The sequence below is a fragment of the Podarcis raffonei genome, chromosome 9 (assembly GCF_027172205.1).
Source record: "Podarcis raffonei isolate rPodRaf1 chromosome 9, rPodRaf1.pri, whole genome shotgun sequence".
Classification (NCBI taxonomy): domain Eukaryota; kingdom Metazoa; phylum Chordata; class Lepidosauria; order Squamata; family Lacertidae; genus Podarcis; species Podarcis raffonei.
The window spans coordinates 40,695,043-40,710,840 of record NC_070610.1 but is presented as its reverse complement, the minus strand read 5'-3'; the positions used below and the strand labels follow the sequence as shown (position 1 = coordinate 40,710,840).

The 15,798-nt window shown below is 40.5% G+C and overlaps 1 protein-coding gene across 1 annotated transcript in view; it reads right to left on the bottom strand.

Moving 5' to 3' along the window:
• Nucleotides 1-6,723: 6,723 nt before the first annotated feature.
• DCHS2 (dachsous cadherin-related 2) overlaps nucleotides 6,724-15,798 on the bottom strand; it is a 100,408-nt gene continuing 91,333 nt past the window's right edge. The window contains exons 17-20 of the mRNA XM_053403067.1: nucleotides 14,721-14,851; nucleotides 12,224-12,510; nucleotides 11,988-12,126; nucleotides 6,724-10,965 (exon numbers count right to left, since the gene is read on the bottom strand). Coding sequence (XP_053259042.1) covers nucleotides 8,321-10,965; nucleotides 11,988-12,126; nucleotides 12,224-12,510; nucleotides 14,721-14,851 — 3,202 coding nt within the window. The 3' untranslated portion in view covers nucleotides 6,724-8,320. The remainder of the gene's footprint in view (nucleotides 10,966-11,987; nucleotides 12,127-12,223; nucleotides 12,511-14,720; nucleotides 14,852-15,798) is intronic.

Here is a 15,798-nt window from a genome sequence, read left to right as displayed (position 1 = left end):
TTAGAAGTCTTTTCCAAAGGCCACTAAATCTATGGAAAGACTCTGCACCAACTGCATTTCTGTTCTCACCGCACTGAGGAAAAACCTCTTGATGTTGTGTTTGAAACCTATTTTGATGCAAGGTGGCATGATAAAAGTGCACATGGCTACCATATGCAATTTTATTTGGGGGGCAAAGGTGGGTTGTTATTATTAGTGGAGACCCTATTCTAGATGACTCCCAGCTGGGCACTTTCTGTATCAGTATACATACAGGGGTCACATCCATGCTATAAATTCAAAGGACTCTTATACCATTTTAACAATCCTGGGTTCCTCCAAAGAATCTTGGAGGGACCTGCAGTTTTGTCAAAGGTGCTTGAAATACAGTGGTACCTCTGGTTACATACACTTCAGGTTACGTACGCTTCAGGTTACAGACTCCTCTAACCCAGAAATAGTACCTCGGGTTAAGAACTTTGCTTCAGGATGAGAACAGATATCATGCAGTGGCGGTGCAGCGGCAGCAGGAGGCCCCATTAGTTAAAGTGGTGCTTCAGGTTAAGAACAGTTTCAGGTTAAGAACGGACCTCCGGAACGAATTAAATACTTAACCCGAGGTACCACTGTAGTAGCTCTGTAAGGGGTCTTCTAACAACTCTTTAACCACCTTTCCCATGATTCTTTGGGGGAGCCATGACTGTTAACAGGGGTGTTCAAAATATATGGCACTGGTGCGACCTGGAGAGTGTAGCGATGTGGAACCTGCAGTCCTCCAAATGTTGCTGGATTCCCATCAGCCCCAGCCAGCCTGGCCAATAGTCAAGGATGATGGGAGCTGTAGTTCAACATCTGGAGGGTCAGAGGTTCCCCATCTCTACAATAGTAAACAGGGACATAAATTAAATATTAAAGGACTCTGGTGTATTAAAAATTAGATTGAAACTACAGTTCTTTCCCTCTGAATGTCTGCTTGCATTTGAAAAATGAACCAAGTGTGCTCACCTCTCTTGGTGCGGCGACGTTGTTGGATGGAAGAGGCTTCACTGGGCAGTGCCCTTCCTGATAGGTGGAGGGGGCATATGCCCCCACCGCCTATCAGGAGCTGGATCTTAGCTTGCACCCTGCACTAGCGAATGTGGATGCAGGCTGGGACGTGGGCGGAGCCAGGGGCAGAGCCAATGGAGCAGACAGTGGGCTTCCCTCGGATCTGCCCCCTGCCCATTTAAGCAGCCCACACCTGGGGCACGGCCTGTGTGCTCCTGCACTGGGTCCCCCCCCATCCCCTTCACCCACAGTTTATGCTGATAGGCAATGACTTTGCTGTGGCCATGGTGGTTGTCTTTCTTACGGGGCCAGGTAGGAATTTGCCCACCAGGCTAATTGGCACTGACCCGGTGGTTCTGCCTACCTCATAGCAATTCGTCACAACTGGTTGAGCATTGGGGCAATCCCTTGTTTCCAATGGAAGGGAGGTTGTAGCCCCCGCCTGCCCCTCCAAACGCTGGGGTATCCCATTAAAGGGATCCTGGGGGAGTGGCCATGTCTGCATGCCCAGGGGGGCCAGGGCCAAAGGCACTCCCCCAGACAACAGTCCCTGTGGGGGTCACCCTATTTGATGTAAGGCTTAGGAACCCCAGCGTCACTTCTGTGTAGTGTGGTGTAGTGGTTAAGAGCGGTAGATTCGTAATACAGGGAACCGGGTTCGCGTCTCCGCTCCTCCACATGCAGCTGCTGGGTGACCTTGGGCCAGTCACACTTCTTTGAAGTCTCTCAGCCCCACTCACCTCACAGAGTGTTTGTTGTGGGGGAGGAAGGGAAAGGAGAATGTTAGCCGCTTTGAGACTCCTTCGGGTAGTGATAAAGCGGGATCTCAAATCCAAACTCTTCTTCTTCTTCTTTTTCTGGCAGCTGGGCCGGAAGTATTAAGATTGCCCCATGCCCAAGCCAAACCTTTTTCATCTGTAGTCAATAAAGCTGTGGCCTGTTTTTACCCAAAACCCAGTCTGACTGGTTTCTTATTTATATGGGTTAGGGTATGGGAAGTCTGATGCCTTGTCCTGCAAGAGATTCTTGCTAAATCATAAGGAAATCCACTCCAATCTTAGCATACAAATGTGCACACACACTCACATTTTTCTGTGTTAGATTCCAGGTTCTTGATGTCTCTTCTTCTGAAACACATTCCCTGCTGTTTTATATCCACTACACTGAAGGGAATCATTTCAGTGTTGCCAATTATATCACTGGTACTCTGTTTCTTCCAGGTGCTGCGTATGGGCTGAATCCAAGTCCTCCTGCAGCCTTTTTGTCCTGGCAGGGTTGGTTCAAGCCACAACACTATTCTGTTCTTTGATTTGAATCAATCTTCAAGTTTCTTTGAGAGAAGATTCTGGAGAAATGTGGCCATTTAGCCTTTAAAGATGCAGCAAGTTTAGGTTTAAGAAAGTTTATGTAAAACATATTTTTCTATATTACTTTTTTAAAAAATCAGTGAAGACATTTCCTCAAAACAAAAGACAGATTCTTTACTCTGAACAGACAGAACCCCCTAAACCTGGAGTAAGGAAGCCCGGCCCGGTTCAGAGCATTCTGACAGGGGAAGAGATAATTACTATGAACATTCTGCTACCCAAACTTTTGCAAGGGGAGAAGAAGGATGCAATGCACTCATGTTTTGCAGCACATGAACTTACTAAACAAACCCCCACCAAACAAAACCTAAATGTTTATGGTCAATAAGATATGCACAGGAATAAGTAATCAGTGAGTGGCTATTGCACTAGCAGTTGATTCTACAGCCATCACCTAGAGGGTTTGCACTCTTGGTGTAAGACCAGCACAAAATGCTGCTAACAATTCATGTGTCAAAAATGAGTCTGAAACCTTCTCGTTTTCCTATCTTATCCTTAACAGGCGAAATTCAACTAAGTTTTGCTCAGAGTAGATGCATTAAAATTAATGACTAAGTAGGTCCATTAATTTCAATGGCTCCACTGTGAGTAAAATTTAGTTGAAACACCACCCAACAGATTTATTTTTATGGTGTATATTTTTGTGAGGCAGAGCTCATGTATTAGACGCATAAAATATCACTTGAATTAGGTTAATATATTAGAAAGAAGAAAATGAAAAATGTATATTTTTAATTGAGGCCAAAAGGATAAGCAGTGTAAAATAAATAAAAGAAAAGCTGTATGTATGCCACTGTACTAAGCAGAGCACTGTGAAATACTCATTCAGTTTGGAAACCAAATTGCACATCGGATGAAGTGGGTTCTGGCCCACAATAGCCTTTGCTGCAATAAATTACTGAGTCTCTAAGTGCCACATGTACATTATACTGCAAGCAACTCTTTGAAAATGACAGTGCATTTAAATCTGAAATGCAATAAATGCAGCTAAATTCTTTATTTGAAGCAGAACACAACTTATTTAGGTTTAGAATTTATCCTATATAGGCTATATATAGGGAAATCCCTGTGGTTATTGGCAGTGCTCTAGAAAAGGTTTACCCTACCTATGTCCTTTAGGAATTAACAAAATGTGCAGCACAAGCCTACATAGGCTAACTATGAATTAAAGTTTGGCATACTCACAGGCTCACTTCACTGCCTTAGACATAACCAACTTTCTCTAGATCAGCGATATGTTTTTCTTTGTGCAAAAAAAATATTATGACCAATAGATCACATTTTCTATTCATTTGGCCCTGAATTACACAACTATAATTCATTGGCTGTTAAGCAAGTCAATTCAGAGTGGCAACCCGCCAAAAACCCCAGCAAACCATCTTATTTTATAGTTTTTGCACTTTGGGCTTAATATATTTTTCCACTAACAAATCCTGCTCCTCCATCACTAGTATATACTGATCTTTTCTCTCTCTCTCCACTGATCAGACAATAGACTTTTTCAGGCAAGTGAAAACTAAACTCACAATAACTTAAACAAATTACATTGTTTACACAGAGAATAAAAAAGTGAGGTGAAAAGAGCTGACATATGATTTACTGCAGACTCTTTCCTTGTATATTCACATTTTTCAGTCCAGCCACACATGAGACAGAAATACATCTGCTTAATGTAGTTCACAGTTTTGGACACAGAATTAGTAAATATATATATTAAAAAGAAAAATGAAATAAAAAAAACCTTGACGGAACAAAGTTTCTTAAGTCTGATTATCCCATGCAGAGTGTGGCATATATTTGCTAAAAAGGGGAGAATCGGCTTACAGCTAATGTTTTCAAAAAGGAATGCAACAATGACAACTAGATTCAAAGTCAGGAGGCAGACTGCAAGGGGCACCAATGCCTTGTTGGCTGATACAGAAAATGGCCATTTTGTGATGAAGATGACTGGATAAGTCCATTGTTTAGTGTACTATCACCTGCAAATACTAATCTAGAACATCTACCTGAAAGGGAGAACAACGAACCTTTAGCCTTGTCGTATCAGTTTTCCACCCTATTCTATAAATCAGATTTTTGAGGATCACAGCATGGTAATTCTGGGAAACAAAAAGAGCATGGGTGAAATCACTCACCGATTCCTGACAAACATGCCTGGATATGACAATGGCATACGATGTTCTATTGACATCTTCTGTATACAAGAACTGGTTTGTTTCTGGTTTCATCCTCATGTGTTCACACAATAGAGATGATCTCGGGGACAGATCACTGTGCATCCACACTGGTATTCAGAATGCAAAAAGGAGACAATGATAGTGGAAAAGAGAGGTGCAAAACCCAAGGTGCTGGGATAAGATTTGTTCATTTAAAAGTTCCAACAACATCTTAGGTGTCTAGTGAGTTTCTAGCACTTGTCACCACTGACTGTTTACAGATGGAAGGTTTATTTTATTTTATTATTTATTTCAACAATGTACGTACAGCTGAACAGCTGTGCAGTCTCTAAGCAGTGTACTATCAAGTAACAAAAGATTTAAAAAAATTTAAAATATATATGCTGAAAATAACTATAAAAATCAGAGGACCTTACTGAAAATGACTGCTAAAATGAAAAGGTCTTAGGACTGCAGATCCCATGATAGCGGATGCCAGCCGTGCAGTTAATTAAGGATAATCTGGGAGTAATTATCCTTGCAAGGCCCCCCCCCGGGGTCGGGGAGCTTTCACTAGCAAATCGTCCGATGGAATGCGGGGGCAGGGACGCAGAGGGCACAGCACTGCATATATTGGAAACCCCCCAACGTGGTCACCATGAGCGGAGGTACTTTTCTTTCTTTTAAGATGGATCTGAATTTGGACTTAAAAAACAGACGTGCTCTAAAGGAGAAAGATAACCTGCTAAATGAATCAACTGAGTGCCAAGGTTTTGATCTGGAGCGGACTCTTGTTGTAATTGGATTGCTATGTAAGTGAAAGGGAAGCTTTTGTTCTCTTTTTACATTGTATTTGCTTTGCTATGATTTGGCAAGCCTTCACTGAAGAATTAATTAATTACTAATGGAATAAAATTACTAATGAATTACAACTATATATAGAATGCAAGAGGGATTCAACAAGAACTATAATTTTCTTTACGGAGTACTGGAAAGAATAGACTGTGTGAAATACTGTGATGATTTGTGACATTGCCTACTAAAGAGGGCTCTGATTTATTTACGATTTTGGCGAGACACCAGCTTGTTAATAGATTGGAAAGGACTAAAGGAGATAAATGCTGGAAGTAAGCCAGGAGTCACGGCCGGATGCTGGAAAACTTTTGGTTTTGGAAAGGCAAAATGGGAGCTGTGGTGTAATGAGAATTAAGTCCTCGAGAGAGGGGAGATGTTGAAGAGGATTGATTGATTACAACATGGAGGAAAAGAAGAATGTAAACAAATATTTCACACAGAAAACTACAAGAAATAAATTCCCTTTGCAAGTTAATGGATATGGATTTGCTAAATACGAACGAAAGTCATCACACCAGCGGCTGTTAAAATAAAGGATCAAGAGCGGAATTGTTGTATTTGGACTAATTAAGAGAAATGGTGCAGGACCAAGGAATAACATCAACTCCTGATAGCCGGAACATGAGAAGTCATAAAAAAATGTTGACTTCGGAACTGATTAATTGGCTCTTTTGTTTGTATTATGATTTGGTATGGTATTAATGTGGATTGGATTGTTATTAATGAAAAATTAATTAAAAATATTAAAAAATAAAAAATGAAATGAAAAGGTCTTCAGCAAGCCTTAGAAGTAATGAGGTCTAGAAGAAATGATCAAAATGCATCAGGCATCTATAAAATGGTTGCATTTTTTAAAATAAATAAATCCATGTCCAAGCACCTAGGTTTCCTCCCCCTTCTCTTTTTTTGGGGTGGTGGTGGCGGTTAGAACATGTCTCTAGAAATCAAATTGCTAAATAATCTACAGAGGGTGATTATTTCAGTATGGCACATTCCAGCTGTGCAGAGATCTTCCAATGGTAGCTACTAGGTGACCTAAACTACATATATATGTGTATTTAAAAGAGTAGGTCTGGGGATAAGCTGTGACTGGAACCAGGCCTTGCTTAGAAATGCAAAATGTGTCAATTCTCTAAAATCAGTTTCCAATCAGGAGAATTCAGGACCATCTTCCTCTCTTACCTCTCTTCCTCAACTGCTTCCTTTAGTAGGGCTGGGTCAGGAAATGCCCAGAAATCCAAAGCCCTGGACATCCTTACGGTTTAGTATCTTTTGTACATTAAAACCAAGAAAAATAAAAACTAAGTTTTCACAGTAGAAAAAATATAAAAATTATATTTAAAATACTGTTACATTATTTAGTTATGCAATTATACAAGTCACTGCCGTGACTTTACATTTTTGGTTATACTTTGTTATATACATGTATGTATTTTGCAAATACAGAATTCATAAATTAACATTGCCCATTTCCTTTCTTTTGTTTGGTATGCTTTCATATCATGGGAAAACAACTCTGCTATGTGAGGGAACTAGTGTGGCAGATCTTGATAAGTTTTCAGGCTTCCTATAGCAAGTCAGAAGTTAGAGCAAAAGGTCCTGGCTATAATCCAATAAACCACACAAGTAGAGAGATCCCACTGTGGGTATGGAAAGCAAAGAACCATGAGTACAAGCCAGTGTATCCCTAAAAGCCAGAAAATCCTGGCTGCACTCAGATATCAGATAAATGTCACTCTGTCACTTTTCAAAGAGGTCCAAGGGAATGTAGAATTGCACGGATCAGGGGCCTGAAAGAAGGCACTCCAGCGACACCGAATACTTCTTTCAGACAATCTCAGTGTAAACTGCATTGGAGATTCACTGAAATCAAAGGCAAAAATACCAGATGCAGTAGACATTCTACATCCACTAGGAATGTATCTTTGATTTGTTTTGCCATTCCGAATCTCTGTGATTCTACCATTTACTTCCAGTGTTATCTGGAAACAATGTTAATTCCGCTTTTTTATTCCTCCAGCTTTTAGTGGTGTCACTTCTACACAGAAGTAAAGAGGATCAAGATATTTTGAACCTTGAGCACAGTCATTCAGAATAAGCAATCATTAAATGTGAGCCCAGAGGGTCAGTCTAGCAAGCATTTTATCCATTGCTTGTTTTAGATGAGACTGGGGGCGGGGAACCAAACCTTTGTAGGGCCTTTTCGTATTCACAAAAGGCCAATTCTAACTTATCCTGGTTTCATTTGAGGTAATGTAAACGAAGGTGCAAAAACATTTACTTATATACTGAAGCAAAAGAAAGCTGTAAAAATATTGGTAACTATATGCTGATTTGATACAACAAATATGCACACTCCGAAATGTGTGCGTGTCTGTAAATATACTTCTACATGCACTGAATATTACGTAGCACCAACTTTTTTCTTTTCTTTACTGCAGCTGAAGTGTGCTTGGCTCAGGTATCAAGAGTAGTTTGGGGGAAGGGACAAAAATGGCAATGCCTGTTGTGCCTTACTAGCAGCACCAGAGCACATGTTAGACCAGCTAAAATAGCAACTCTGTATGCTGCATGGACATCCAGCAAGTTCTACACATCCTCAACTATTCACCTGAGTTTAAGAGTAAGCATTGTGTGAAAGTTCTGTTCCACCAGTGATTTCCCCCTAGATGTCTAGAACATACAGAACACAAACAGCTAATGTAGGTAAGTTCATAATGAATGATCAAGGAAGTCCCTAACAGATCTGGAGTACATCCTGCAGTGAATTAATTAGGCAGGTAAAATGTTTAACTTGTAAAAAATATTTTTTCTCCCTCTTACAGATATAGACATGACATGCAATGCTCGTTAAGGAATATGGCAAAAACATTTAGCCAAACGTTCATGTAACACTTTAAGTCAATGATAAATAATCTATACTTGAACTTCTTCATCTGCTGAAAGTTCACACTTTGCCCCACCAGGGCATATCCCCTTCAGGTTAGGATGGGAGGCCACTGGAGATGCTGTCGGGGTCTGCGTGGTAAGCAGAGACAGAGAAGGTGAAAAACTGGGAGTCATAGCAGATGGAGGATACCTCAGGTGATGGATGAGGGGTGAGCGGGGGTATTTCTTAAATGCCTGACCAGGCAACAGATTTGGAATTCGCGGGGGGACTGTCTTTAAACCAGGCTGAGCTACAGAAGTAATTAGAGGAGGAGGAAAGATGAAAGATTTCTTCTCCTTAGGAAAGCTATGCATTTTTAAGCTTTCATCCTCCAGTTCGGCAATATCACTGAACACGGATGCGAGAGGCTTAAATCTGGGTTCCCAATTAAGCAAGTAATCCCAGTTATAGCTGCCTCTGAGATCCTCATCAGAGTCAACTAGGGTAGCAAGAGATCCATAATGGGAGTTCTGATCGTCAGGTATGAAGATATATTCTCTTGTGATGTCTGTCATGATGTCTTTTTCCTTCATCCCCAGGTTGTGAAGTGTTTTGGACAGCATTTGATTGCAAGCATACTTTGCATCACATTCTCTTCCCTCTCCTCCACTTCCGTCTTGGAAAGGGTGGGCAGCTTCTATGCTTTGAGAAATGGCCATGACATCAGTCTCCTCAGACTGACACGAAAGCTGGTCAGAGTCTCTAGGAATTCCTGAGTCGGGTATACGTGAGCCTCGGTCACTTAAAGCTGACCCAGAACCCTTCCTGCAGGGATGCTCATTGATCCTCTTTATTTCCTCATCTTCTGCAGTTTCTCCTTCTGCAGAGCCATGTCCGCTGGAGTCTGAATGTCTACAATGGTTGCCCATGTCCCTTCTCTCTCTGATGCCTACCAAACTTAGCCACTCCGCTATGGTGCCTACTGGAAGGTTACCGGTTGCATGGATTTGGGATTTCCGGACGTCTTTGGGAGCACTATTCTCATGGTCTAATTTCAAATCAGCAGATGAGGGACATGGCATCTCTTTCTTCATGCTGGAGTTTGCAGTGTCTTTTCGCCTGAATCTAACAATAAGCACAGCAAGACTGATGGCCAGAAACAGGAATGCTACAGTAGAAGCGGCGATGCTAATGGACACTGTTTCCACCGGCAACATGGAATAAGTCTCTGGAGCTTTAGAGACGTTCACCAGAATTGTGCACGTGCTAGACTTCGAGTCCAGCTTTGGGCTATGAGCTTTTACAAGCAGTTCAAGAGTATCGCCTGCTCTCTTCATGCCAATTCTCTTCCTGTGGAAAGGTCTGGTCAAGTAGAGGGCCCCACTGCTGTGGTTCACAGAAAAGAAGGGCGACTGTTTTAGCAAAGTGTAGTGAACAACACCATCCAACCCTCCATCATAATCTGATGCTGTGACTTTGCCAATCAACTGCCCTGCTTCATTCCTTTCAGGGAAATCAAAAAAATATTGGTCTTGGTTAAAGACAGGGTCAAATTCATCTGCCCCCTCGACCTCCACTTGAACGGTGATAGTGGCTGTTGAGTCGCTTCTGTCTTTGGCCTGAGCTATGAAGCAATACTTGTCCTGGTCTTCAAAATCAAGCACCTGCTTGGTGCGGATCTCTCCTGCCAGAGGATCTATGAAAAACATGTCATGATCTCCAGGAGTTCCATGACCAGACAAACATGATGACTGGATGGAATACGAAAGGTGACCGTAGGGGCCGGTATCAAAATCCAGTGCAGAAATTCTGCAGACGAAAGAAAAAGCAGGCAGATTTTCATGGATTCTGCAGTCCTGGGTGGGAAATACAAATACCGGGACGTAATCGTTAGCATCAAGGATGCTGATAAAAACTACAGCGAAGGCCACATTTTTTATGCCAACTCCTCCATCAGAAGCTTGAATGGTCAGACTGAAATTCATTGTTTCTTCATAATCCAAAGCTCTGACCAGGTCAAGGGAGCCGGTTTTCCCATCTAAACGGAAGTGCCCCTTGTCATTTCCAGAGGTGATACTGTACGTGACGTCTCCATTAGGTCCAGCATCGCAATCACTAGCTGAGACAGCAGTAACATGACTGCCTACAGGAAAATTTTCCCTGACATGAACTTTATACTCCAAACTGGTAAATATAGGTGGGTTATCATTAATATCCAAAACATTGATTGACACTGTAGCTGTGGCGTTTAAAGGAGGAGTCCCACGGTCAGATACAAGAATTAACAACTGGTAAGATGAACTGCTCTCGCGATCTAGAATGCTCCTCAACACAAGATTTCCAGTCAGTTTACTTGGAGATTCTGGCCCAACGATGCATTTTTCCACCTGGAACTTATTACCACCATTACCACCAATAATGGCATATTCAACATAGGTGCTGTCATGTGTCCTGTCATTGTCAATAGCTGAGAATGTTAGCAGCATCTCTCCAACAGAGACATTTTCACTGATACTGAGATTATACGATGGCACAGTAAATTGAGGGATGTAATTATTCACATCCTGGATCTGTATGAGCACTGAAGCAACAGCAGTCAAAGCAGGATTCCCACTGTCACTGGCTTCTACATGGAGTCGAATAACTGGATTCTTTTCCTGGTATGTCACTGTCTTAACCAGATATAGTGAGCCTAAAATAAAGTTTTAGAAAAACACATTTCAAAACAAACTTTCAGTAATAGAAGCATAATGGTTCAGTTAAAATCCCCCCTCCAGCATTTCCTAAAAGAAACAGTCATCATTTGAAATGATTTTAAGGCAACAATCCTATACCCAACTGGGAGTAAACCACAAGAGTTTAAAACAATAGCAACATGTCACCTAATTCTGCAAGGCTGAACATTTTCTTTTCCAGTTGAAGCATACCTAGGCTATAGCGTAGTTGTTCCCAAACTTTCTTCCCCGTGGATCTCTTCAAAATTACTGAGGGTCTTGGCAGGCCATTTAATATTTTTCCTGCTCACTGTAGCAATTGTAATCCACTGTGCTAAGTACTGTATGAATCTGAACTGTACTTTTATTGTTTCTTTTATTTCTTATACTTTTTTATTGTATTACAATTTTAATTTCATAGAAATTCAAGTTGTAATACAATAAAATACAATATAAGAAATAAGAGAAACAATAAAACTAGATTTCAAAATCAATATGAACATTTAACACGATGGATGTGCTGTCTGCCATCTTTAATTACAAATCCACAGACGTGCCAGGGACCAGAGTTTGGGAAACCCTGCTCTAGTGGGCTTCCCAAAAAGTGTCTGTAAATTCTTTTGCAAAATTATTAAATGTGGCAGATCTCTTTATTCTTTATATTTCTGGAAAATCCTGTTTCTACTTGAATGCCTAAAGGTATGCTGTAATTTAATGTTTTTCTCATTTGAACTCTTGAAGTAAGTAATAGCATGGCATGTTCAACAAACAGGTAAATAAACAGACTGCTAGATGCTCATTACATGCCCTCTGTTCATCACTTAAATCTTCCCATTACCCGCTCTCTCAGTGCTGTCAATGCAATTGTATTGCAGATATGGATGACAATTTTGGCTGTGTTTGATGTGTGGATAACAAGAAGCTTCAATAGGCATTCCAGACAAAGCACATCATATTGTATGTTCCACACTGCAAATTATTAAACATACAACGAACTCACCATTTTGTGGATCAACAGAAAATTCATCAGAGGGGGGAAGAATTCTGTAGGTTAGCTTTCCATTGTACTCTGAATCTCTGTCTGTGGCATAGACAGTCAAAAGAGCAGTAGCTACAGGCCTACGTTCGGGTATCATCACCTGAAAGGGGGTGGGGAAAGTCCACAGCATCTCAAGGTCACATGAAGAGATGTCTTCACAACAAAAGCTTTAAATTACTTAAAGTTTCTTTTCTTACCTGATATGCATCCTGAGTAAATACTGGTGGGTTGTCATTAATATCAGATATAAATATCAGAAGTTGTTCTGTAGTTGCGTGCACAGAATCGGAAACTCTGACCAACAGTTCAAGCTGAGTGATTTCTTCAAAATCTAATGCTTTCACCAATGTGATTGTTCCATGGCATTGGTCAATTGCAAATTTCATTCCAGGATTTCCATTCTCAGCAAAACTGTAGTGAAGGGGTGGTCCTAGGTCCGCATCATCTGCCAATACTTGCATCACCAGGGAGCCAAGTGGAGCATCTACAACCATCATATTTAAGAGTAAGACTTATTTATCACTGTTGTTCTTGGAAGCCCTCCAGAAATTTTCATCAACAAACTATATGTATACCCCCAAAAAAACCATAGTTGCCAGAAATCTTAGGAATATTTTAAGGGTAAGGTTAAAGATAATGTGGATGACAGTACTAAACTGTGTACATGCTGTTAAATCCTCTAGAAAAGTTTTGCAAGAATCCCATCCCCACACTGCAAATAAGAAAACAGATTTGCTCAAGAAAAATATTGGCATAATCTTCATTGACTTCATAAAATAACAGTTAAAAAGGTGGCTTATTACCTAAATGTTTAGGTTGTGAACTGCCCTGAGATCTACGGATATACAGTGATATACAAATTTAATAAATAATAATAATACATGCTAGCTCTTCCCAGCCTTTTTGTATTTAGACTACTCAAAGCTATTTCAGGGCAGGGCACACATCTCTTCCCTTTGCAATCTTGGTCACAGGAAATGAAAAGCCAGACCTTTAACAATATACTGACAACACAAATACTCCCATGTATGTTTGGTGTTCATATGAGACCACTATTAAAAGGAAGAAAAGGGAACTAGTAGGAATGAAAAGCCAAGAAGAAGAAGAAGAGGAAGTTAATAGCTTACTGGATGGAACTACTCTCTTCTTATGTCAGGAGTTATTTTGGAAGAATATAATTTTGTCCAGATGTTTCAAAACTGGTCCTTGTTTGACGCCTGAGTACAGTAATGAATATCTGGCATGCAAATTGCAGATTTTAAGGTCTAAAGTTCATCTCCCAGTCGATTGACAATTTTCATCCAGGTGTGTTCTTCAAGGTCAATTTGCCTGAGTGAAACTATAATTCTGGAGGAATAGCTACATAAAACGGATAAGCCAAGCTATTTCTGGATTATTGGCAACCCCATGTCTGGCTGGTGGGTGGCAAATGCATAAATGTTTTCCACTTCTGGGAGTGACATGCATCACCGCTGTGAGTGAAAAATCAAAACATAGGAAGAAATCTCAAAATGGACTTTATTTTTTATGGCTGATGTGTCATAACTCCTTCTTGTGCTGCTCTTTAATGGCAGCAGTTCCAAGTCACATGGAAACTGTCCTTCTCTCAGTTCCCCAAAGTGGAGATGGTGGCATGGGGAGCCATAAGAAAGAGCCATTCCATGTGACCTCAAACATGTGATAGAAAAAGAGGCCCTTGGAATAGCTACTGTGCCACAAAATGTAACATCAGAAGAAGGACGAAGCACTGGAACAAAATTGCTGAACATTCCAACACAAGCCAACAACTTCAGTTGATTCACTCTGAAGTTACTTAACTTTCATAACACAAGTGCTACTTTAGTCAATAACAATAGGATTGAAAAGTTAACTGTTGGGAACTCTGGCTTAAGAACTGTGTTTCTTTCTCCAAAAGGGAAATAGAAATTGAAAATAAATCTTAGGAATTTGACATCTGAACCTCGCAGCAGGGTCTTTTACCAATGTTTTGAGATTTAATGCACCAGACGGCATTCTTTTATATGCTGTTTTTAAGTTGCTCACAAATATAAGCTTCCCAGCCAGCAGAAATATGCCGCAGAATATGTACTACTCATAAAAAAAAATTCCCATCTGAGAAATTTCCCCCTATTTATTACAAAGGCATAAAAAGACAGTGGCCCCATTTGCACAGAACTCTAAACCATGGCTTAACATGACAAACTGCAGTGTACCCCAGGATCAAATGCTCCTCCCTCCCGTCTCATTCTATGGCATGGCTGCAAGTTCAAATTCTGATTCTAATTTTGGTTGACCACATCTTGTGATACTTCTGAGCCTTACCATGTGATTAATTGTAACTATGGTTTGTTAAAACTATGGCATGAAGTTGACTTTCAATAAACCATAGCTACGTGACATACTGTGGTTAGTTTAAAACATAAGAGAAAGTCCTTGTATGAGAGGGAGGGGAGGGGAAAACGTTTGAGCACAAAGCTCCCTGTGGTTTATTCATGTAAGCATGAGCTAGCATTTTCTAACTAGGTGCCCTACAGATGTTTTGGAGTATGACTCCAATTATTCCTGACCATCCCAGCTGCCTGTAGTCCAACCATCTGAAGGGCGCTGGGTTGGGGAAAGCTGCAGTAAACTATGGTTTAGCAGGATTAGGTCCAAACCAGCACAATCGCTTTGCTTGGTGTTTGCCATTCTTACTTTCAGGGAGTTCAACGATGCCAAACGGCTGGAGAGTTGGAGCATTGTCATTGATATCCACAACTTGTATCTCTATTGTGCTTGTAGCAGATAGCCTGGGGGTTCCTCTGTCAGCAGCTTGCACAACTAACCTGTTAAAAAGAGAGCGTCAAAAACATGTTCCGTATTTGTAAACCATGACTTTACATCTAATTAAAAGTTACACCAAAAATGATAAACTATTTCCAAAATTATCCTTCTGAAAATGGGGTGGGGTGGGGGAGAAACCTTGTAACTTTAATTTTTATCATTTACATGACGCTTCTTTTTTAACATGTGAGGAAGGGATTCAGTTCAAGAATGAGAGAGGGTTAAACGGGAACTAGAACAAAAGGAGAAGGACTCAGGGCTGGCATTAACGCTTCACGGATGTCATGTGTTTTACATATTGTAAATAGGTTTAAATTGGTAAGCAGTATTTTTCTCTATCTCCCTTTGGAAGTATGTATTTTGTAGTGAATGTCATTATAATCCACTTCAAAGCTTGGGAAAGGGCGGAATATACATTTGTTAAATAAATATGCAGAATTCATCTTCTCTTTCATCTCTGACACAATAACTTCCTTTCAAAAGTGACAAACAGCATTGTTTCCCATTATTCACATGACGGCGCTGAACACAAAAAGCTGCAATTGGATAAGTGGAGTCTAATGCCATTCATCTACCACACCAGTTCTGCCCTTGAGTTTTTGTGGCTTCCAAATTGTCAGAACACATTACTTGAATTACAGACTTGCATTCAAAGTTTGTAAACATACATAATTTCATATTTTGTCTAGAACATATATCAAGAAGGTACACATGGAGATATTTACTAAAATAATCGGTTTCTTAAGTTTCAGTGTGCAAACACACACACACACACACACACACATCCACACACACCAACTTTCATAAAAAAAACCCCCAACGTTATATTCAAGGCATTTAAATTTAAGCTTCTGTCAGCAGTTCCCTCTGAAGCTCTTAACATTTAACATTTCCACCCAAGTTTATTGTGTAGGTCAAAGAGGAGATCATTTGAACTTTGAAAAAGCAA